The following is a 25,691-nucleotide window of genomic DNA, read 5'->3' as shown; positions in this document are numbered from 1 at the left end:
CTTTTGAGCTGGGACACAGGATCTGCATGGCCTAGATATAGTAACCTTAAGTTTAATTATTTTGGCTGCCAAAAAGCAATTAGTAGAAAATACTACTCAAAGTCTAAATCAACAGTATTTGAAGTACTGAATATTATAAAAGTGATAAAAGAACCGTAGCAGGGACCTTTAGAAAAAGGAAAGAACAAATTACATAGAAATAAATGGAAATCATGTTAAGCAATACATGCAGAATAATGTTCAGGAGGACTGAGTTTTAAACAAAGGCAGAAATTCGGCAATGTTGGACTAATGACAGTTACAAACTATATGTAAATGTGATGTATAATGTATGTAATTGAGAAAATGTTAATATGGTTTATTTAGAACTCTTTAACCTAGGTTTGTCTAGGATTTAAGCGATAATTTAATAAAGGCGTTTAAAATATACATTGTACCTCATTATGCATTGTAAACAAATCCATGCTGGTCCACACTGAAAGGCTCAATCCCAAAACAATTTTAAATAAAATATTAATGACAAATCATGGTTAATCCCAATGATTCAACAACTTAACATATTGTAAGTGTGAATTAGCAACTCGTGACCACGCTGAAAGCTTCCTAATTACATTGATGTTGCGCGTTTTCTCGTTTGTGTTGCATTACAAAATAGTGTCCCACATTTTAGAGAAAGAATAAGAGCTGTGTTTATCATTGACATTTCAGAAAAAAATCTTAACAGCTAAGTCACACATTCGTTAATAACATGAAGCCCAGAATTTTTAAGGAACGTTCCTCTTAAGAATGTACGTAGTAACTTATGTTTCGTAGATGTAAAGCCAAATATCCCATTGCTTCCTGTCCTCCTCAGAGTTCTTCAGCAGAGCTTACATCATCATCAACAAAACTAAAAAAAAAAAAAAAAAAACGTCGCCACTGCTGCTCTCTTTTTTCATTAATGAATCCAGCCTCCGTACCCACCCCGCCCCCTTCCGAATTAGTACGCATGCGCGCTATGGGCCTTTCGGCAATTTAATGAAAAAAAAAAAAAGGCTCCAACTTCCGGTGTATCATGATGGCGGCTGTTCTGTGGTGATAGAGGCTAGGGTGCTATAACAGGGAAAAATCTGATTCTTTTATTGGTATTGTGAAAAAATAAAAATTGCAAAAATAAAGAAAATTAGGGGGTCGCTTTCCCGGCTGTCCCCGGTCGGATATGGCGGCTCAGAAACCGGCGGAATGGGTCCAGGCCGTTATTAACCGATTTGACGAGCAGGTAAAGAAAAGAGAATGAGCTGGGATTGGAAGGCTGCAGCCGGGCTGCACAGACTGAAGTAGAAATTAAGGATCGGATGTAATTGCTTGGATGTCAGAAAGCTGGCAAGACTAGATTGTGTTTTTATTTTAAATCTGCAGTGTTAAAACGAACTATTGTTGAATGGAAGGTTATGTGCGGTTGATCGTGAAGAATGTGCAGATATTGTAGTAAATGAACTGTGTATGTGTTGGGGGGCATTGCATCCTTGTAAGCGAACCCTGCGCATTGTATTTTTTTTTTGTTTGTCACAAGCACAATTTACAAATGCTGGGAACTACCCAAGATTGTTACATTCTGACAACCTTGGTTTATTTTAGTAAATACACTCTGCCCGAGGGTTTCTTTGCATCACTGTTTAGGTTGCTGTTATGCATGCCAGTAGCACATCAGTACACAAACGCTGAGGTCCACATTGGTACTATGTACCTCACGGTTAATGATATTTTCACAAGTACACTTGAGTTTGGTTGCTTTGCATGAATTTAAGGTTGTTAGAGTGTAGCACTGCAGTGTATAATTTGTTCTCTTCTCCGGTTCTGTATGCGCAAATGCTTTTATTGTTTTATTGTAAAGTTATTGAAATGTGTGCATCTATAGTGTAAGGTTAAGCACTGAAGTCATATCTGTGAGGGCATTCACAGTGCATTTTTATGGTGCTTTTAAAACATGGTTTACAGGATTTAAACGTGCTGATAATTTATGCTACTGTTTGCATATTTATGAAAACGTTTAGCACATCAAGTGCTTAGGCTAGTCTGAGGTAGGGGTTTGAGTGTTAATGGTTGACTGCAGTAACGTAGTTTGAAGGCTGTATTATGTAGTATATTTAAAGTAAACAAGTATTTATAAGTTATGTGTCATTTGCTGACAAAGCACTGGGTGTTCTGGACATTGGATGTGTTTTGATGCCCATTGAGAGAGGGTATAAAATAGATGCAGTACAAGTGTAATAGTAATTTTGTATTTTGTGATTTTTGAAGCCCACCTAAAGTGCTGAAGTTAAAATCGTTGAACATTCTTCATGATCTTGTAGAGAATTAGAAATATTTATCATTGTGTTATTTAGCTCAGATTAAACTAAACACTCATGGTACTGGATTCTTAAATCATTTAAGGGTATATTTTGGAATTTATAAGTTTTAAGATGGCAACAAGTTGTTGAATGAGCCCCTCTTGAGCTTAGTATCTGTGTCTCGTGTAAACAGTGGATTGTTTATCTTTTTATGGTTTTACTGATTTTTCCAGACTTTCTGTTGTATGCATAACACACTTAAGTGTATTCAAGACGTGCTACAGGCATCAGAAAACTTTAAGGAGAACTCACTCCCTTTGGCTTACCACTGATTTTAAGACTCAGTTGTAGCTGGTCTGTACTTATTGTTTGCTTTTTAAACACACTTCGTGTTTACCGAAATATAACTAGCTCTGAGATTGTGCATCCTCGTAAGAGGGGCTTGCCCTCCATATGAATGTTTACTAGGTTTTTGCTCTTGACATGGAGTGAAGCCATGGTGTTGAGAGCTGCTTAACCAGTACAGCAACGGTTTGTTTGAAATATTATCTGTCTTATGCTTTCATTGCTTACTTTTAGCATCTCATTTCTTTATTACAACTGCTCATCAAAATTACAACTGCCCATCAAAATTTCAAGTATATCTCCAACTTCACTGTTTACTTTTCACACCTCCCCCATCTAACTTTCATGTCTGACTCCCTTAATCCTATATTTTTATTTTAAAAAATCTGTCATGTACATCTTTTACCATGTCATTATTTGTAGACTTTCTCACTGACAGTAGATTTTTTCCTGACTAGTAAACTGCTTTTGTTCTGCTGTTTCATTTAATATACTCTTCTTATCTGCTTCTAAACTTCATAAACCTTTTGTTTGGACTACTGTCATCTCATGGCTCATAAGTCAACTTTAGGTGTGGTCCCTGAAAGTATAGTATTAATGCATATTCTATTCTATACTTCTACATACAGTATCATTAGTTAATTGCCAGTATGGCTTTTGTCCTAGATTTAGTACCTTCAGCTTTATCTTTCCATATTTGAACATTGGTAATTGCAAAGATGCATCATTCATTAATCTTAAAGAAGAAACACCCACTTCTCAGTCCTCTCTTAAGTAAATGTTTTGCTGTCCTACCACTTTTATGACTTATCAGGTGCCTTTTAAACTGAAAAAAACATCAGTATCTGATCCTCAGTACCAGAACATTTGAAATCTGCTTTTTCAAAAACAATCTTGACTTGAACCCATACCTCTCAACTGTCCAGGTTTTCGTAGAATGTCCAGATTTTTCAGCCTCATGTTTTTTGGTCTATTCCTCATAAAAGTTTGTTTTTTCTATCAATTCATTGGCAAATCACTGAGAATTGAAGTCAGATAAGGCTAGACATGCGTGTTACAGTCTTCATGCTTTTCAGAAACGCATGTTAATGCAATATGTGTATTATTGATTATCTGCATTTATAAGAGCAGTATTTAAAATTTTGCTTTATTTTTGGGGCTTTATCCTTCCATTGTATATGGCTTTGTCCATATTTCTTGCTTTTAAGAGGTTGAGAGGTGTGCTTGAACCAGTAGTGGTGTCCCTATTCACTGACAGCGTTTGACCTTATAAAATAATTTTATTTGCATATCTGCTGTTTCTCAGAACATTGAAAAAAGCCAAACCTGCAAAAAAGTCTTTAGACAGATTTCATTGAACTTAATGATTTTAGAAATAACAAAGTGGAATTGGTCCTTTTTAAAACAGGGTAATGTGAAATATTTATTTATTTTTTTTGTTATTGGAAAACCTTAATTAACTTCTTTTGTAAAGCTAGGGGAAGGGTAAAGTTTGCATAAATAGTGTCCTACTAGGTCAGGGGAAATTGACACTTAAGAATATTTAATAGCTTTGGCATTGCTTCATACTTAACATTAAAAACATTTTTTTTGGTGTTGGTTCTTGCTTAATTTATAGTGACAGAATCTTTATTTATTAGCATTTGTTAATCAGGTTGGTCCAGCTGTGCCAGTGGCCCGTTTCCACTGGGGACCCGAGGAGAAAAGCCCCAGTTACAAAACAGTTAAGGATTACATAGGTAACAAAAATAGAAAGTAGCAAAACCAAGTTGCACTCCAAAACATTACAAATTTGATTGTAGTCAAACATATTTAGATTACCCTAAGAAAATAATCACAAAGAAATAAGTAGATGTAGTAGATCTTGCAAAGTAAGTCTTCTTTTAACTTTTCCCGGTTAGGGGTCGACACTGCTGAACTCCAGTCTGCTCATGATTGGCAGTGGATTTTACGGTGCCGGGTTGCCAGCCCGACGCCCAACCTTCAATGAAGGCACGCCCATTCACGCTTGCACCTACCTGCATGTCTTTGTAGATCTTGCAAAGTAATTCCACCAAATTGCAACTGGACTGTTTTCTAGTAGGTGTTTTAACATTCAAGATTTTGGTTTTAATAGAACCAATGCCCTTATGGCCAATTTTTGAATCTTCATTCAGCAACATTGGGTGAGTTTCCTATTTCTGTGTCAACACATTATTTTTCTGCCTATCCTTAACAGATTTTATACCAGATTTCTCTAAGTGCTATATATTCATTTGAAAGCCCCATTTGTTGTTCTGGCGATTTTCAGTCAATTTTTTTATATTATCTGGACCCATCTTTTTATAGCAATTTTTTTCTTCTCATCTTATGATTAGCTAATTTCTTCTTTAATTCTTTCAATCTTGCATTCTTCCAGTGAAATGAATACCATTCCAGTAATTTCACTAGTTTATTGTGCAAATCATAAGAAGTTGCAGAAAATGTTTTATCTCATTTCATAAGCATGATCTTGTCTGATCTTTTATATAGATCCCAAATAGCCTTACAGTTCTTTTAATAGTTGTGCAACTGTATGGTCTCCTTCCCATTGAATCTACAAACTTGTCATCCTAAAACACAGGTACATACTGGGTGTATTTTCATAATATTGTTTTCTCTTGTTTTTATCTTAAAAAAAAAATCAATCTTCAGAATTTTGTTGTGGAGCATGTTCACATCATATTGTTTTTTGTACATTTCCCTGTCATTCTGCTGATAAATCTTACTATTTTCTAGCATTTTGTTTGTAATAGTATATTTCATTAAGGTGCTTTGATAGTATTAGTTCAACATATAATATTCTACTGGAGACTTCTGTTTCTTGAAAGCTGGTTGGTTGTGTTGCTTCTCTTCAGGAGACTTGAAGTGTGATCCTCCTACTTCTGAGAAATTGCTCCATTATCCTTGGAGCTTGTATTTAATTGTAAAAAGTTGTTATTCTCAAATGATCTATTGGATACAATATTATTGATAGCAAATATTTTTTATCAAACTAACACTGTCTTGACAGTGAAAAGTAGAAATGGTTATAACACCTCTTGACTGAGAAATAGAATTAGTTATAATCCTTAACTTTTGATCTGACTTTTTCTAACATATTTTTGTAATTGTCTTGGAGTGTGTCTTCATTATTATTTGTGTGTGTATATACAATATTCCCAGGACGTTTAGCATCATAACTGTTAGAATTTCCTTGACTTTCCCCTTTGATAGTTAACATAATTTTTTCAGTTATTTCTTTGTCTAGTAACTTATGTTGATCTTTGCTTTTTTAATAAATCTTAAGTTGGTTGTGATTCTATCATAACTCGTCTGCAAATGTCAAATATTTGTTAATTTTTTACTCAAAAGTTAGATGGATATAAATGTCTTTAATGTATAAGACAACTCTGAGTGGAAGAAAGGGTCAGCCTTACCTTAACCTGTAATGATTTGGATCTAAGGTATGCTTTGTCCATATAATGTTAGAGGTCTGTATTGCTTTGTCGTTCTCAAATTTATCACTTTTGTTTTCTTTGTAAATATCAATTTAATTCTAATACTACTATAGAATAATATTCTCTCTTAGGTTCTGTCTTATTTTTCTTAGTAAGTAGTAGTCTAGCATGTATCGTGGAAGGAGTTTATATCCAGGAATGGATGAATGGAAGTAACATGTCCTTGTGTTCACGATACCCTTTATAGTAGAAGACCATCTGAGCCTGGACGTTTCTCCTCCTTAATGGTTTCAACAGATTTTTTTTTTTTTTACTTTTGAATAGTAAAAGGTGTATATTCTAAGCTGTTCCCTTAAGTGTTTTTATTTTAAAAAAATGAAACCAGCAATATTCTTAACATGTTTCCAACCATTTACACCTTGCCATAGTTAATTCCTCCTCTACAAGGGTCTTGGGCAATTACCATCTTTCTAGTTTCACATTGTTACCAGCACCACCTCCCACTCTCTCTTTTTTTTCTTTCTTATTAATCTTATATTTTCTTCTACTGTGAAACTGTTTCTAATGTTGATAATAAATTGAGTTGGAGAACTCTTGCACAGGATCATTCATCTGATTACCCCTTCCCACCCCGTTCACATTTTCCATAATTGTATTTTTGATTTGTAATAGGTAATTGTTTCAAGATTTTCCATTTCTGTTTTTCTGAGTTAAGAGTGACTTCTAGCTTCCTATCCTCTTTACCTGTTTTGGAGAAGTCTGTACAGTGTTTCATTCCACTGAGCCAATTCATTCCCAGATGTTATTAGCTACTTTTAGTAATTTTGATTATTGCTTCCACTTGATGGAATGTTAGTGCTGTTCCTACCTTATTTTATTGTATTTTTATCATTTTTGTATTAAATTTTATGTATAAACATTTTCTGAGAATTCCTGAAATATGAGTTGCGTATAGTTATTTGTATTCTTGTATCTTGACAATCCCATTTTGATCCTGTTATCTAAATTTGTTATAAAGGATGTTTGTGGAAATTTTATTTCTAACTTTACTACATACCAAATATCAAAAGGAAAAGTATCAACAGCATAAAGGGCAGGAAAATAGCAATGGATAGCTTCTGTTTTTATATAAAGATTTAGTATTTTTGTCAAAATTGAACAAAGTTCACCATAGGAAGAGGTATTAGTTTTTGGAAGCCCAGTGTGTATTTTCTATTTTACCTACTTAACTTAGTCAGACCTGGATTCTGCACTGAATATTTGAGAATTTCTCCAGATTTTTTCCTAATAACTGCCATTTCCTCATGGATAACATTCATCTCTTCTCCAGCAAAGGTGGCGATACATTCTCTTGGAATTAGAGGTGCTGTTGACAATTCTCATGTCTTGCAAAAGTTTTTTGTCTGTCTTAAGCAGGATATATATTGAAGCCTCGAATATATTTTTTATCCAGTATTTGAGCCTACTTTGAGAGCTCTGCCTTCCCTTTCCTTATTTCTATGCCAAATGTGAATTATGTAAAGAAGAGTCAAGATAATACAATCAAAACCTCCTTTGAGTGTATCTTTCATGAATTTATCCACACAAACTTTATCCAGGTCCATTTTTCATACCAGCACATGACATCATACAGTAGGGGATGTTGCTAACCATATGCATTCAAGAAATGCATCGTTTATTTGTCTTAGCCAGGTATAAACTTAAACTCCTATATATCCTTTTGTCAAGGGATCAACTAACAAGAGTTGACACAGCCAACATTAACAGGGGGGAGGAGGGGTTAACTGTTGCCTCAGTCCGTCTCCCTCTCTGTGTTTGTGTACAGTTTCTAATTGGTGTATAGCTCCTATGGCCTTCGCTTCCATCATAGCTATATGTACTGAATTGAGTGACAAGGGAAACCCTTTGTGATTACCCTAAGGGTGTCTGGAAATATGAAATAGTTCACATTTTCTTTTTCCCATAGTCTTCTTTCATAAGGGCAAACAACTTTTTCCTCTTAACAAAAGCTTTTTAGAATGCCTGAAAAGTATACATTTCCTGCGCAAAGCTTCTTCTTCTTTCTTGAATAGACACATTCTTCTGTTGCAGATCTTGTTCTGCTGTGTTGTATTGTTCTCATTATTCATTGAATTCCATCATTTGGCAAGACAGCTTTCTGTGTGACTCTGCAGCTTTGACACACATCTTTTGGATGCATTTTTGTAATTCACACGGGCTATCCCAGCTTTCATATGTCACTAAACCATAAGTTGTGTTTTATATTTATTTATTTTTTTGTTTTACTGGGAAAGTCCAACTGGGCACACAGTCCCTTTTTAGTGGAGGCCTGAGCTAAAAAGTTCCATGTACGTAAAAGTTTATTTATTTTATTTAACATTTGTTAACCGGGAAAGTCCGACTTGGAACAAAGCCAATTTTCAGCAGAGGCCCGGGAAGAAACACTCGAGATGCATGTCTTTGTAATGTGGGAGGAAACCGGAGCACCCGGAGGAAACCCACACGAACACAGGGAGGACATGCAGACTACACACAGAAGGACCCCCAGCTGAGAATCGAACCAGAGAACCTCTTGCTGTGAGGCGACAACGCTACCGCTCCGCCACTGTGCCATCAAGTTGAAGAATCATAGATACTGCAGTCACATTTTCACATTCTGTGCAAGTACTGCAGTATTATATTCAAGTAATATTTAAGACATTATACATCTGTAATTGGCAGTATGACACAGTAAAAGAAAAGGGCTTGCAAGTGCTCTTAATACTTATTTGTAATTGCATATTGTAGAAGTGTTTAGTGCTATAGTATCAGTGTTGATATTGAGATGGTTCAAAAACAGGATTTTAAATGTCACTTGTAGTAGTACTAGTTGGTAGGTTTGAGTGTATAGAAGAGAGATGGGCTACATTAGGAAGTGGAGGTGTAGGGTGATTCAACATTTTTATACAGCACAGAATAAGCTTTTTATACAGCACAGAATAAGCTACTTAAGCAATAATCCACAGCTGGGTGTGGATATATCTGGATTTATCCATGGTTGGTGTGATTTGATCACAGTGTCATTTATTTAAGAAAGAAATTGCTTACCCTTAAATAATATCTTTGCATAATGGTGTGGTAGTGTTTGAGTTTTTCCTTGTTTACTTATGTGCTGCCCATGCATATGGGACTTAACATTCCCAGTCTTGCACAGTACATCAGTACAGTGCTGGAGAAACAACATAAAAGAGAATATCCCTTGCTGTTTCTCTGTGTCTCTCTCTCACACTTATTTATTTTTTTTCTTTTAATTGCCAAAAGTTTTCGAGGGACAGTGCAGAAATACAGATAAGATCAGGTACATTTTTAATTGTTTAGTTTTGCAAGAGAGTACACATCTTTTTGTTCTGTCCCTCAGCATGTACCAATAAAGTCTTGCTATTCAGTGGTACTTCAGCAGACAGACTTTTTTCTGTTTAAGCTTGATTTACAATGGGCCAGCTGCTTGGACTGCCCAGTCGGAGTGCTCGTTTTTTGAATAGTAATGAGCCCTTATTGTATAACTTGTTAGAAACTGTAGTGTGTAATACAGAAACATATGGCACTATTTCGTAGTCTTATATTGGAGGAAGACTGCAGTGTAGCCAAGACCCAAGGAGGAGCTGCTTTAGTTTTTGTTTTGAAAATGTGTTGGTTCTTAGCGTAATAAGGAATCAGATGGAGTTCCAAGACTTGGGGAAATGTTTTGAGTAAGAGCACCTCCAGCAATGATGTTGGAACTTTCAAACTTTGAAGAGATGTGTGTCACTAGAGGTGGAGTTGCCAGTTAAGTTGCTTCAGAGACAATGCAAACTGTATTGGATGCGAATTTTGACAGTTTTATCATAGCAATGCTCAGGTAAGATGTTCTTGTCTGGAGGTTGGTGAAGAAAATTGGTGAGGCATATAGCAGTATGGGAAGAAGATGGGTTTGTCCTACTACGTTTGCCGAAACTGTTGAACTGTGTATGAGACTTTGCATTTTGGAGGTGGTTTTGCTAAATTGAAATTTGACTAGCATATTCAAATAGCTGTCATCATTGGTGATATCTGATAGTTTAGTGTTGTAGACTACTTCAGTTATTGTCTTGTTGGAGTAGGTTGTTTAACAGTCGTATAGTTGGGGGAGGGGGTTAAAAAGTTTTGTTTTTAGGATGAGGTCTGATTTGGCCAGCCATATTTTGATTGTGGGGAAGAAGTCCTGCGTGAGTTTCTGAAGTTTTGTTCCATCAGCTACTCTAATAGAGAGCAAGTTGGTACATTCTTTTTATTCCTGTATAATCTAATTTATTACATAATAGTAATACTCATTTGTTAACCTGGGCGCATTCCTTTTTCAGGGCAGCCTGGGAGCAGTATCTGGTTAAGTGGCTTTGCTAGATGAAGGTCACACAGTAGGTAAATGAGGGCTGAGGGAATTCAAACCGTGTTAAAGAACTACATACAGCTCATACCCTCAAACTTCTGAGCCAATTGCCAGAAGGTCGGCTGTCTGATGTTTCTGCATTAGCCTTTGATAATCCCAAGCATTTCTACAGTTGCCTCTGAATGCCGTATGTACCTGAATAAGGTTGTCTTTAATTATCTATACAAGATGTACATTTCAGATATTTTGCCTGTGCCAAACCTGACTGATAAGGTATATATCTTTCTCAACACACTGCCCAATCCTTATCTCATTTTCTCCCTCTCCTTCGTGTTTATTACTAATCAAAAATAAATATAAAGGAAATATCATTTGGTCATAACTATTATTTAATATGTCCACACTACTAACTATTTTTTCTGACCACGATCTTCACTGAAATGCTTGTGTTTTTCTTTTTGAACCTCTATCTACTAGAAAACTGTATTGAATACTACTTTGTATAGACTAACTAGAAGATATGTATTCTGCATATTACTGCATGTATAGTGTTGTACTATCTGATTATTGTATATTGCTTGTTTTTCTGTGGAGCTTTTCTCTCTGGGCCTCCGCTGAAAGTGGGTTTCTGGCCCAGTCGGACTTTCCTGGTAAACAAATGTAAGTAAATAAATTTTAATCTGTCGTAATAAAACTTCCTTGCCCATTGATGCCATTTATATATCTCCTCTGTACTCTTTCCAGTATACGCCTGCTAGGTTTCTTACAAAGTTTTCATGTTACTAACACCTTTTATTAAATTTTTACTTTGTAAGCAATAACATGGGCACACACACACACACACACACACACACACACACACACACACACACACACACACACACACACAAAATAGTAGAAAAGAAAACAAAACATTGCAAATGTTTTTAATTTTTTTTTTGCATGTGTTACTCTGCCATTACATAAATTGCTCTTATTTCTGCCTTTCCTTAAACCTCACTCCTCCTCCTGACCATTATTCTGTAAGTATTGTTCTAATATAATTTAGTAGTCTGTTCCAAACATTGGCTACTCTCGTAGAGAGCCAGTTAATGCACTTTTTTTTATTCCTGTATAGTTTTCTACATAGTAGTTTGTCCTACCTCTTTTCTAAACATTCCACATTAGGTTATTTTATCTCCTTTACAGTATTTAGTACTTAAGTTACCATTTGGATTTTGATTTCCATTTCCAATTTTTTTTTTATTTGGTGGTGATGTAGCCAGTAACATTAAACTTGAACCAACTCCTACAACCCATTTCAAAAGAATAGTTTCTTTAGTTACAAACATTTGCTTCCCAAAGATATCTTACAAAGTACTCTGTAGGGAATTTTTTAAAATTTCCAATTCATTACATTCCTAAAAATGTTTTCAATCCCCTTTCTTTCCTGTCGCACCTCCAGCATTTGTTATCTCCCTTGGGAAGTGTTCACCGAAGTCTGCTTGATGTATAGAGATACCTATTCAAACATTAAAAGAAAAAATCCTAAATCTTCTGGATTTTACGTACTTGGGTGTCTTACGGATATCCTTCCATTGTTGTTTTTATATTGCCTTTCCAGTTTTTTCTAACCCCTTTTGATTGATTCCATTCCTGTGTTTGTTCTTCCAGCTAATTTAAGTATAACTGTTCTCAAGGACCTGCTTTCAAAATTCTATTGTTTTTATTACTTCTCGGGCCCCCACCTCAATTCATCATCATCCTTTCCACTTTGACAACCTACTGTTTCTGTTGTGTGTCAGCTTGAACAGCATAACGCTAAAGTATCCCTTCAGATTGGGCCATTCTAACCCCAAGTTGTTGTTCTCTGGGGATAGTCAGTGTATCCCAATTTACTTATGACCTATTCCCTTCACAAATTAATTCAATAAGCATAAGGGGCCTCGAAACTTTTCATTGCTTGTATCTTACTATCCACATCCATAGTCAAGTACTTCCAGTATCTCATTTGTTTGTATTGTCTTTTAGTCTCTTTCTGCATATCCTTAACAATAACGGAAGCTTTTTTAATCCATATACACAAGTACTTCCTCTTAAGTCCCCATAAGTATGGTTATCCATGAATCCTTTCACATGTGGGTACATAGTTTACTGCTGTAGCCTTTGTTTTGTTTTCCCTCCAACAGCGCAGCCAGTGGTTCAGGAAGATGTAAATCACAGTCCAGTCTATAAAATCGCACAAAAAACTTTATTCCAACAGGTAAGTGCTTTCATGGTGTTGCCACCAGACCATTACACTATCAACAATGACTTCTTTCCAAATATACTAAAATGTTAAAGTCAGCAACCAAGATTTACATCTTCCTGAACAGTTGGCTGTGGGAATACTGACTTTTTTTTTTGTTTTACCAGCAGTACATTTATCCCAGCTGCGACCTCGTTTGTGTTTCTTTTGTTTTATTTTCATTTATTTCATAGATTGAAAAGACTGATCTCAGAATGTTCCAAAACACCAACTTGGCCTTTTATTGTTTGTACTTTTAATAAATCCAAAAAAATGTAATCTGTAAATAAAGTTAACTTTCTTAGTTACCATATCAGTTGTATCATTGAATTTGAGTACCTTATCTGTACCATTTGCTGTTAATGTAAAGCAAATAAAGGGTAAAGGGGACATCCCCTGTCTGGTTCTTTTCAAACGCAGCTTTTTGTAGAGGAACCCTATAGTCTCCGACCTTTCATATATCTTGCTAATTAACCTTATTCTATCGGAGGAAACTGTCATTGCCCTACCCACCCCAGTTGGCACTGTTGAAAGTCTTCTCTGCGTGAAGATTCACCAGTGAGTGTGGCGTTTTCTGCAGTGCTTGCTTTCCTCTGGATTATTATTGTTAATGTTTCCAAAAATAATGATCTGTATCTATAATTTTGGCAACATCTTTGCCATTCTCTTAGCTGGTATAGACATAAACACCTTATAATTGCTGTTTAAAATTGAAACAGGTCTCTGAAGCTGTGTCTGAAGGGTTTTTACCCTCTTTGCGTAATTCAGCCAGCACAGCTGTTCCAAGATGTTGGTACTCCACTCCCTTTTTTTAAATATTGTTAAACAAAAGCTTCCAGATCTTTATAATTTTGTTCCCTTCCAACTTTCACAGGAATACTCTTTGTTCCTTGAGTCTTCCCTTCTGATTGATTTTTGTGCATCACCATTTTTATCTAATCTCATTATAGCTGTTAAGTGTTGAGCTTCATCTTCCTCTAATAATGGTATAATTAAAGTTTCGATAATAATTTCATTTGTGCCTTTTTGTTTTTGAAATGCCTGTAATCTCAACAGACGTTATTGTGTTTTAGGCTTCCAGCCAGTCTTAGGTAGTCTTTCTATTTTGTGTTGCCTAAGTTGCTCTACTAAAATATTTTGTGCTCTGGAGTTATTAGAAATAGTTGCTGAACAGCAATCTTTTTAAACTCATGCATGCTATCCAGTTCCCTTATTTTCCCTTTAGCACTTTGCAGTTGCTGCTCTTCATCATCATTTGTGAGAGTCCCCTTATTCTGCAATACTTCAACACTTGTCTGCCCCACAATATTCCTTATTTTCCCTTATCTCTTTTTGTGATTTATTTGGTGATTTTAAATCCCTCTCACTAACTAGCACTTCTGAAGATATTTCTATATTCCCTAATACATCATGAATCCGTTCCACTGCCCATTCCTTAAGCTCATCTCTTTTTAACACATAAGTAAGAAAGCACTTCATTTTTTTACTACCTTGCATCTTTATCTTGTGTTTTATTGATGCATCTTTATCTTGTTTTTTATTGATGCACAATCTGAAATAATTAGTGTATGTACTTTAGAGCTTTTAATTAAATACCCATGTTTCGGTGAAAGGCTTTTATCCAGTCTAGCCTGGTTATTGTACAATGGATGATATGAAAATTCTGTCCAAGTTCTAGTCCTCATCCCAAACATTCTCATTTTATATTTCTTCAGAAGTCTTGCCTCTTGTTATAAATGCCCTTCTAGGTCTCCATGATGCATCTTCACTGTTAAACTCATCCACCCTTAAATAATAATCCCAGCTGAAAAATGTTCTCTCTCGGAATTCTTTTAACCTCCATAATAGCAGTTTTAGGGGAAATGTAAATACCAAATACATAAGTTTCCTCTTCTACTAATGACCCCTTACTATCACAAATCTACAATTATTGTGTTCTTTTCCTTTTCTGTCACTGTTGGAGAACCTCTTGCAGTCAATATTATTAATTCTGTTTGCCTTGTCCCTGGTATTCTGCTAAATATCCGCCTTGAGATTTTTTCTTTGTCAAATTCATATGCTTATTTCTATCCATATGTCTCCTGCAATGTTGTGCCGTACTTTTCTTAATATAATTCAGTACTCATTATGCTTTTTGTCTGCATCTGTGAGAACCTTTACATTCCATGATAATATGGATAGAGTAGCCATGATGGAAAGCAATTACTCCTACCTGTTACACGTTCAAAAGAACTGTCATGCATATTTCCAGCTTTTAGCTTACATGTACACATTAATGTCTGATGGGATGATCTCTCAAAAAAAAAAAGTTGCTCATCAACTACATATGAACCTGTCATTTTTTTCAAAAACTTTCTGCTTTAATGAAATCAGTTGAGGAAAAATCTAAATTTCAGAACCCTTCCATCCCATTTTAACTTGAAGCAAACGCACAAAACCATGTACAAATGCCTAAAAACACATTTTTAATTGCAGCTTTCCTCCCCAGGCCTCATCTGAAATGGAGTGGTTGTAGCCCATTTATTGTCAGGTTGACAAACAGCAGCAAGTAAATGAAGTTTCTCCTCTATATAGGAGCAGTTAGCCCAAATTGATGTCAGCACCCACAGGCATTAACTAATATAAAATTAGGATTTTCCATGCTGAAGTGTATGTTACAGCTTGTGTTTCCACAACATCAATTGCAGTCTGTTTTTTTTTTTATTTTATTATTATCTCAGAAAGCTTTTGTATTATTCTGTAACTTTTTGCACAGCTTAAAGTATATTTTTAACTGTCCTTAATCAGTTGGTTGGTATGATTGGAAAAACTCAAAGCTTAACATATCCATATACCTAGGCCCTTTAATCAGAAAAACTCAAAGCTAAGTGCCTATTCATGGCTCCTTGAGTGAATCCACTGTTTTCATCACTGTGCAGAGTTGACTAATCACTTAAGTCTGTTTCCTAAATTTCATATGCTTAGTTTGATTAATGTATCATTTGTTGTGTTTAACTGGTCAGTTTAAGTTATTTTGCAGATTACATCTTTTACAGATACTACATGTCAATCAGTTTTCTCATTTTATGTCATCTACATGTCAATCAGTTTTCTCATTTTATGTCATCTACATACAAGCTGTAGGATACCATTTCTCAAAGCAGAGGGGGTTTAGAACACTATAGACTTGCCACTAAAGTGTCAGATGTCATTAAGGAGAAGGCAGTTCATTAAGTTAAGCACTGTGAGTGCAGAACTTCATCAGATCTAGCTACCACCTTCAAAAAATCCATTTAAGTAGTAAACTGGGTGTCACTTGATAGACCCTCATGAGTGATCATATGACATACATAAGCAAAAATGTATAAAAATACAAAAACATAGAAAATATTGTTTTATTTGTTTCTTTATCTACACAGTTTTTTTAATTGTGTTAATCAGGCCATTCAGACTTCTTTTGGCAGATCAAATGATTTGCTGGTACATTTATCAGTGTTGATTGATAATGTTGAACCGAGCAAAGCACAAAAGTGTGGAAGTTAACACACGTGCTGTACTAGGCAAGTGAGGAGCATTATGCAGATTTTGCCATTCCATTGCTGTAAGTAAAGTTTTTTTGCTTCATTCTGACTCTGCTAACTTGATACTTGCGTTGAGTTAAGACTTCAGTTGTAAACTTGGTTTGGAATATGTCACGAGTGAAACTTGAGTATAACAATTTTCTAGATTGTGGCGGTTTAAAAAAAAAATGAAGTACTGCTATTCTCTCACTTCATTCCACTTCAGTTTCACAAATTTCCGTAAAGGTTGATGGTTTATGTAATTAAATTCTCTGTATTACTGTATTTTTTGTTAAAAGGAAAAAAAAAACTATAGGGAAGTTAAAGCATTGAAGAGTCGTTTGTGTAATTAAATTCTCTGTATTACTGTATTTTTTGTTAAAAGGAACAAAAAAAAACTATAGGGAAGTTAAAGCATTGAATAGTCGCTTCTTTTTCACAGGTTTGCAATATTGAAAGCAGCCAAAGTTAATGGTGTTATGGTAATGGACTCTGGTTATGTATGTAGCAAAAATCAGATTGTTAGATGCAAGTGATTACTGCCTTTTTTGTAGCATCTATCAAAATGCAATTTGAATTGGTAGACCGTTTAACAAATCAAGTAGTGCATCATGTGTTTTAGTGTTGGTATGTATAACTTTCTTCTTGTTCCTAATCCATGAGTTGGTGACTTATTTGGTATTTATTTCATCCGTGTACATCTTTAAATAATCCAGCCACAGGGGATGCACAAGCCAGTGCATTTCATGGAAGGAGAGTAAGGCCAGGTGCATCAGAGGTGGGTTCAAATTGTTCCATCATAGTGTGGATGGGAGGAGAAATGGGGTAGGCGTTATCCTGAAGGAACGGTATGCCAAAAGTGTTTTGGAGATGGAGTGTCAGAGTGATGATTATGAAGCTGGAAATTGATGTGTGATGATGAATGTTAGTGCATATGTTCCACAAGTTGCATGTGCGGTGGATGAGAGAGAAAAATTTGAGTGAGTTTGATGAAGTGGTGGTGAGTGTACCCATGGGTGAGAGGGTGGTGATTGGAGTGAATTTCAGTGGGCATGTTGGTGAAGGGAACAGAGGGGATGAGGAAGTGATGGGTAGCTATGGTGTTAAGGAGAGGAATGCAGAAGGTCAGATGGTAGTGGATTTTGCAAAAAGGATGGACATTGCTGTGGTAAATACATTTTTTAAGAAGAGGGAGGAGCATAGGGTGATGTACAAGAGTGGAGGAAGATGCACACAGGTGGATTATATTCTATGTAGGAGGGCCAGTCTGAAGGAGATTGGAGACTGTAAAGGGATGGCAGGGGTAAGTGTAGTTGGGCAGCATAGGATGGTGGTCTGTAGGATGATGGTTATCAAGAAGACAAGGAGAAGTGTGAGGGCAGTGCCAAGGTTCAAATGGTGGACGTTGAAAAAGGGTGATTGTGAGGTGGAGTTCAGGGAAGAGTTAAGACGAGCACTGGGTGGCAGTGAAGAGGTGCCGAATAGCTGGGTAACTATAACAGAGCTGGTAAGGGAGATGGCTAGAAAAGTGCTTGGTGTGACATCTGGACAGAGGAAGGAGGACAAGGAGACCTGGTGGTGGAACTAAGAAGTACAGGAGAGTGTACAGAGAAAGAGGTTGGCAAAAAACGAAGTGGGATTTTCAGAGAGATGAAGTAAGTAGAGTATAAGAAGAGGCATATATGACACAGAGGTGGCAAAGGCAAATTATAAGGCTTATGGAGAGTTGTATGAAAGGTTGGACACTGAGGCAAAAAAGGACCTGTGCCGATTGGCTAGTTATTGGGAACGAGCTGGGAAAGATGTGCAGCAGGTAAGGGTGAAAAAAGGATAATGAAGGAAACCTACTTCCACGCGGTGAGCGTGTGTTGAGCAGATGGAAAGAGTACTTTGAGGGGCTGATGATTGAGAGAGAGAGAGAAGATTGGATGATCGGATATTGAATCAGGAGGTTCAGCTGATTAGCAAGGAGGAAGTAAGGACCGCTATGAAAAGAGGATGAAGAATGGAATGGCTGTTGGTCCAGATGACATACATGTGGAAGCATGGAGGTGTTCAGGAGAGATGGCATTGGAGTTTAATGAAATCTTGGAAAGTGAGAGGATGCCTGAGGAGTGAAGTGTTTAGTACTGATTTTTTTTTTTGAAGAATAAGGGTGATGTGCAGAGCTGACTGCAGAGGGATACAATTGATCAGTCACAGCATGAAGTTATGTGAAAGAGTAGTGGAAGCTAGGTTAAGAAGAGAGGTGATGATTAATGATCAGCAGTATGGTTTCATGCTAGGAAAGAGCACTACAGATGCAATGTTTGCTCTAAGTGTGTTTATGTTTATGGAAAAGTCTAGAGAAGGTCAGAAAGAGATGCATTGTATCTTTGTGGACTTTGAGAAAGCATATGACAGGGTGCCTAGAGAGGAGTTGTGGTATTTTGTATGCGGAAGTTGGCAGTGGCAGAGAAGTATGGAACAGTGGTAAAGGATCTGTACGAGGGTAGTGTGACAGTAGTGAGGGTCTGCGTTTAAGGTGGTGGTAGGATTACATCAAGGATCAGCTTTGAACCCTTTCTTATTTGCAATGGTGATGGGACAGGTTGACAGACGAGATCAGATAGGAGTCCCCATGGACTATGATGTTTGCGGATGACATTGTGATTTGTAGTGAGAGTAGGGAACTGGTTGAGGAGACCCTGGAGAGGTGGATATGTGCTTTAGAAAGGAGATGAATGAAGGTCAGCAGCACTAAGACAAAAGTATATGTGTGTAAATAAGAGGGAGGATAGAGGAATGGTGAGGATGCAGGGAGTACAGTTGGCGAAGGTGGATGATTTTAAATACTTGGGTTCAGCAGTTCAGAGTAATGGTGAGTGTGAAAGAGAGATGAAGAAAAGAGTACAAGGAGGGTGGAGAAGTGTGTCAGGAGTGATTTGTGACAGATGGGTACCAGTAAGGCTGAAAGGGAAAGGTCTACAAGAGGGTAGTGAGACCAGCTATGTTATATGGGCTGCAGATGGTGACTTTGACAAAAAGGCAGGAGTCAGAGCTCTCACCCCTAAAGATCCCATCTGTATACCGGAAGAATGCAAAGTTCCTGTAATCATGGCTGCACAGGTAAAAACCACACTCTCCAAAGCCAAGAACACAGCATCCATGGGACCAGACAACATCCCAGGCTGCATACTATACAAACTACAGAACGAACTGGCACCCCACCTAAGTACCATGTTCAATCATAGCCTCATCTCAGGCTTTGTGCTCGCTGAATGGCGAACAGTGATGGTTATCCCACTCCACAAGGGGGAGCCACCATGGACCCCGGGAACTACCACCCCATTAGCCTGACGAGCCTGGTCTGCAAGGCTATGGAACGTATCATCATGGAACTTATAAACAAAGACATTGTTAATCTCCAAACTCTGGACCCCACCCAGTTTGGGTTTGTAAAAGGCAGATCATGTCCCGTAAACCTGATAGAATTCTTTGAAGCAGTCAAAGCTGTAGACGAGGGTAAGGTGGCTCACGCAGTCTGTCCAGATCTTGCCAAGGCTTTTGACACCATCCCCCACTCTGGAATTATAGATAAACTTGGTAAACTAGGTATAAATCCCTATGTCACAAGATGGGTTGCCAACTGGCTCACGGACAGAACCCAGACTGTGAAAGTAGCCGACTCCAAATCTGACTTCAGACCAGTGACAAGTGGAGTACCACGGGGTTCAGTCCTGGGTCCTCTCCTGTTAGCCTGTACTTCAGAGAAGTAGATACCAAACACAGAAGGTCTTTGGCTAACTAAGTTTGCAGATGACTGCAAACTAGGAGTCATAATCGAAACTCCTAACGATGCTGACATCCTACAGAAGGGCCTCACTGAGACAGATGCCTGGTGCCAAAGCCATGGCCTCAAGCTCGATGCCAAAAAGTGCATTGTCATCCCCTTTGGTAAAAACTCTGTACCCATGAACTACAACATAGGTGGTGGTATACTTGACACCGAAAGTGTGATAAGAGACCTAGGGACACAGGTGGACAGTAGTCTCTCCTCTGATAATCACATCACCACAGTAGTCAGGAAATCCTTCTACGTGGCACACAGTCACAAAAGGTTTCTCATCCAGAAAAAGAGGTCATTGTTCCCCTCTACTCATCACTCATTAGACCTATTCTAGAGTACAATGCCCCTTTTGGTATGTACCTCACAAGACCTCTACAATTGGAAAAGCTGCAGAAATACCTCACAAAGAGGATTACTGGCCTCAAACAGATGCCCCATGCAGGGAGTCTCAAACTCCAGCTTTACTCTGTCGCATATCGCCTACTCAGAGGTGATCTCTGCCTAACATACAAAGCTATGTCAAACCCATAGCTGTTGGACATGCTCCACTTAAAGAAGTCCCAGTCCCTCCGAGCTACATGCTCTAGGGACCTAAACCTTGTCACCACAATAAACGGAATATGCTGGAGGGATAGGTTCTATCTGTATCAAACAAACAAAGCTCCTCATTAGTACTCTTCAAGAAAAATCTTGATTGGATAGGAAATTCACCCTGGGGATTACTTCTGTAGCTCTGCTCAACAGTGGCACAGGAAAGTAATTTTCTTGGGTGGCAAAAGCTGGGGTACCTTTTTGGCTGGGCTTGTATAGGCCCCAGGGCCGATAGCCTAGTACCTACCTATGGAGATGGCAGAGTTAAAGATGTTAAAGTTTGCACTGGGTGTGACAAAGATGGACAGGATTAGGAATTAGTATATCAGAGGGTCAACTCAGGTTGGACAGTTTGGAGACAAAGTCAGAAAGGGAAGAGTACATTGGTTTGGACCTATGCCGAGTAGGGATGCTGGTTATATGGGGAAAAGGATGCTAAGGATGAATCTGCCAGGTAAGAGGAAAAGAGGAAGGCCTAAAATAATGTTTATGGATGTGGTGAGAGGACATGCAGGTGGTTGGTTGACAGAGCAAGATGCAGTGGACAGGGAGAAAGGGAGACAGATGATCCGCAGTGGCGACCCCTAACGGGAACAGCCGAAAGAAGAAAAGGATGAAATAAATCAATTTGACCAGTTGTCAGTATCTGAAAGTCAAATATGTTTTATTTCATGTTTAGATGGATGTTCAGCTAAGTTATTGAACCCCTTGTTCACTTGTTCATTAGCTTACATTAAGCATTCATTGGATTTTTTATAGGCAGAGTGAAGAAATTTTAAGTTTCTGGTAATGATTGGGGGGGGGGTCTTATCACAGTAGATGTACTGAATCATGTACATAATCCCACAGACTGATGGCCTACTTGCAGTCATAGTGTTAAGTGGTAATGGTGATTTTTTTTTTTTTTTTTTTTATTAATTGATGACTGGAAGGGAGATTGACGTCAGTCACCCTTCTAGACAGGGGTTCAGGGAAGTAAATATTGTGTGAAGAAATAACCAAGGAATTGTTATGGCTAGGCTTGTATAGGCCCTAGGGCCGATAGCCTAATACCAACCTATGAACTATTAGCTCTCTGTCAGAGATGGTATTAACAAATCTGTAACGGCTGTTTTACTGATGCTTAACATGTCTGGCAGTGGGAATCACAGTAGCATCTACTTTTGCTTGCATTGTGTTAATTTTTGGAAATTTTTTTTTTTTTTTTTTTTTAAGCGGCTGTTCAATGTGGGACTATAGAAAAGATGCATTAATTTAATAATATTTGTATGGTATGGAAGTTTGGCACAGTTTGGTATTTTTAAAAGACAATACTTTATGTAAGATTAGGTTTCACTTAAATGTAGTTTGACATCAATACAATATTTTGTTTGTGTAGGCCTAGAAATGCAACCATATTAAAGTGGAGCTGTCATAATTTTTATAATTTACATTTTAAATGCAGTTTCACTAGAAAGGGATGTTTTAGTACAAATGAGCATTCAATCATGAATAGTAATAAGAATAAAATGCGCTAACAGAATGTTCAGTACATCAAGTACAAACAGATTTCGTTTACATGGTACAAGTTTTGGTAATCGAGGTTAAGGAGGTGTGTCGAGCTTGCATACAATTTACAGAGTTTTGGTATTACGAGAGAGACTTCAGACACGGAAGTAAGTTGGTTAATTCAGACTGATGCTCAGTAAGTAAAGAAGCAACAACCACAAATACCACTCGATGTTTTAATAAAAACTGGAAATATCTTCTCTCTCTTGCATCTTTTGATGCTCAGTAAGTCACTGCAGTGCAGTCCATAGAAGTCTGGTACAGACACTCAAGTGAGTGCAGAAGTCTAGTCAGATATCCGGCATTCCAGAATACTAATTACATTGTTCAGAAGATGATTGCAGAAGCTACGGGCATTATAATTCAGTCTTCAGCACTGTTACTAGATTCGGATATTGTTGACATCTCCCTCCACTGTACATAATAAAATATTCTTAAATTAAAGTGTATGCAGACTTTTATTCTGAAAGGTACCAGAGAATTTGGCTCATAATGGAGACTGGCACTTGTTCAGCACAGTTCTGGGTAATTTAAAAGATAAACAGTCATACCACCCTCATTCCAATTTCTTAGTTATTTCCAGTTTATTCCAGTGTTCTATAGTCCTTTGAATTCTTCTTCTCTACTACTCTGTGCTAAACATTGCTTAAATTTTATTAATTTAATGTTGTTGTCATTCGGCTTTTCCCGGTTAGGGGTCACCACAGCAGAACTCTGGTCCGCTAATGATTGGCAGTAGATTTTCATGAACGCCGAGGTGCCAGCTCGATGTTCAACCTTCAATGAAGGCAAGCCCATTTACACATGTATTTCGAACGCCCACCCAACCGCAGGGAAGACATGCAGACTCCACACAGAAGGCGCTCCCCACACTCCAGCCGAGAATCGAACGGGAGAACCTCTTGCTGTGAGGCAACGACGCTACCGCTGCACAATTTAATAAAGGTATTAAAAAAATATATATCTTATAAAAACTCATTTGTAGTGGTAAGGGAACATATGTTATTTTCTTGGATAATTATATTCCCATGGACACTACTTTATAGAAAAATTGACAATTTAGTTAGAAAAAAATACTTTTGTGAATTATTATTTTTCTCTGTGCTTCCATTCAACCATGGTGAAGCTAAATGTTTTTCAGGGCAATTGCTGTGGATTTATACTTCGCAGAAGAATTTAACAATATTACACTAGAGAGTCAATTTAGCCAAACTAATTGGGACCTAGGGTAGTTCAAATAATCAAACATAATTGAACTGGATAAAAAACTTATAAAATCTTTTTTTTTTTCTGCATGGAGAAATACACTTTTCCAACCACTCAGTGATTCCAGTGGACAATAAGGAATATTTTTCACACATGAGTTGGCTACAAACTCAAAAAACGTGCTTAAGCGAATTTGTATAATGTTTACATATTCAGACTTATTTTTCCTACCTAAAAACTTTGGAAGACAGGTTCTGATAATTGACGTTTCGGATAATCAACGTTTGGATAATTGAATGTCTTGTTACGAAGACATACGTCTGGGGTGTTTTTTCCCAGGGCTGCTGCTGAAAATTGGCTTTGTTCCAGGTCGGACTTTCCCGGTTAAAATAATGTTGCTAAAATAAAATAGCATAGTTTTTTGTGCTAGAGGGTAATCCAGGGGTAGATTAACATATACAACCAAGGAAGTCTGTGAGAAGAGCAAAACTACTTTTTAACTTGTTTTACTGAATGGTTTACCAGCAGAGACTAATCAGAGGACTTAAAAACAGTCTCTCTATTGAGAGGGCTATTGATCAGGGTAACATAAAAAGTTTGCTGAATAGCAAATGAAAAATGTTGGAAACCGTTATAAGGTTGTTACTTTTTCAACATTTGTATATAAAAAAGAAGAAAGAAAGCAGAATGTGAAGAGTATACTTGATATAGGGAACAGTAAGAAAAGCATCAGAATTGCCACTAGTAAGCAATGGGGAGCTTAATCTTGTGGTGCATCTAAAAGTTGTAGATTTATAGGTTCATAGGTTGATACTAGGCTATCTGCCGTAGGGCCTATACAAGTCTAGCTGTAACAATTCCCTGGCTGTTTCTTCCCACAATATTTACTTCCCTGGACCCCTGATGTGATCCCGGGGAAAATTTTCTATCTCCCATCCAGTCATCCATTACTAAAAAAAAAAATCACCATTAGTACTTAACACTGTGACTGCAACTAGTCCATCAGTTTGTGGGATTATGTACATGAATCAGTGCATCTGCTGTGATAAGACCCCCCCCTGCAATCATTACCAGAAACTTAAATTTCTTCAGTCTGCCTATAAAAAATCCAGTGATTGCTTAATGTAAGCTGATGAACAAGTGAACAAGGGGTTCAGTAACTTAGCTGAATATCCATCTAAACATGAAATAAAACATATTTGACTTTCAGATATTGACAACTGGTCAAATTGATTTATTTCATCCTTTTCTTCTTTCGGCTGTTCCCATTAGGGGTCTTGCTGGGTCACCAACCACCTGCATGTCGTCTCGCCAAATCCATAAACATTATTTTAGGCCTTCCTCTTACCTGGCAGATCCATCCTTAGCATCCTTTTCCCCATATACCCAGCATCCCTACTCGGCAGATGTCCAAACCAACGCAATCTTGCTTCTCTGGCTTTGTGTCCAAACCGTCCAACCTGAGTTGACCCTCTAATATACTGATTCCTAATACTGTCAATTATTGTCACACCCAATGCAAACTTTAACATCTTTAACTCTGCCATCTCCAGCTCTGACTCCTGCCTTTCTGTCAAAGTCACCATCTTCTACCCATATAACATAGCTGGTCTCCCTACCCTCTTGTAGACCTTTCCCTTTCACTCTCTTACTGGTACCCATCTGTCACATCACTCCTAACACTCTTCTCCACCCACTCCACCTTCCTTGTACTCTCTTCTTCACCTCTCTTCCACACTTGCCATTTCTTCACCTCTCTTCCACACTCTGAACTGCTGAACCCAAGTATTTAAAATCATCCACCTTCGCCAACTCTACTCCCCGCATCCTCACCATTCCTCTATCCTCCCCCTTACTTACACACATATACTCTTGTCTTAGTGCTGCTGACCTTCATTCCTCTCCTTTCTAGAGCAGATCTCCACCTCTCCAGGGTCTCCTCAACCAGTTCCCTACTCTCACTACAGATCACAATGTCATCCGCCAACATCATAGTCCACGGGGACTCCTGTCTGATCTCATCTGTCAACCTGTCCATCACCATAGCAAATAAGAAAGGGCTCTGAGCTAATCCTTGATGTAATCCTACCACCACCTTAAACGCATCAGTCACTCCTACCGCAGACCCTCACCACTGTCACACTACCCTCGTTCAGATCCTTTACCACTCTTACATACTTCTCTGCTAAATGCAAAATACCACAACTCCTGTC

General features: G+C 37.6%; 1 protein-coding gene across 2 annotated transcripts in view; it reads left to right on the top strand.

Annotated features, from left to right (window-relative positions):
• The first annotated feature begins 1,034 nt into the window (after positions 1-1,034).
• NF1 (neurofibromin 1) overlaps positions 1,035-25,691 on the top strand; it is a 5,218,972-nt gene continuing 5,194,315 nt past the window's right edge. For both annotated transcript variants that reach the window (XM_044054637.1, XM_044054636.1), the window contains exon 1: positions 1,035-1,258. In XM_044054637.1, the coding sequence (XP_043910572.1) occupies positions 1,199-1,258 (60 nt within the window). In that variant the 5' untranslated portion in view covers positions 1,035-1,198. The remainder of the gene's footprint in view (positions 1,259-25,691) is intronic.

This window comes from Protopterus annectens, chromosome 13.part0, assembly GCF_019279795.1.
Source record: "Protopterus annectens isolate FY-2018-M chromosome 13.part0, PAN1.0, whole genome shotgun sequence".
Taxonomy (NCBI): domain Eukaryota; kingdom Metazoa; phylum Chordata; order Ceratodontiformes; family Protopteridae; genus Protopterus; species Protopterus annectens.
The sequence above is the reverse complement of the archived record's forward strand: the minus strand, read 5'-3'. Positions and strand labels throughout refer to the sequence as shown.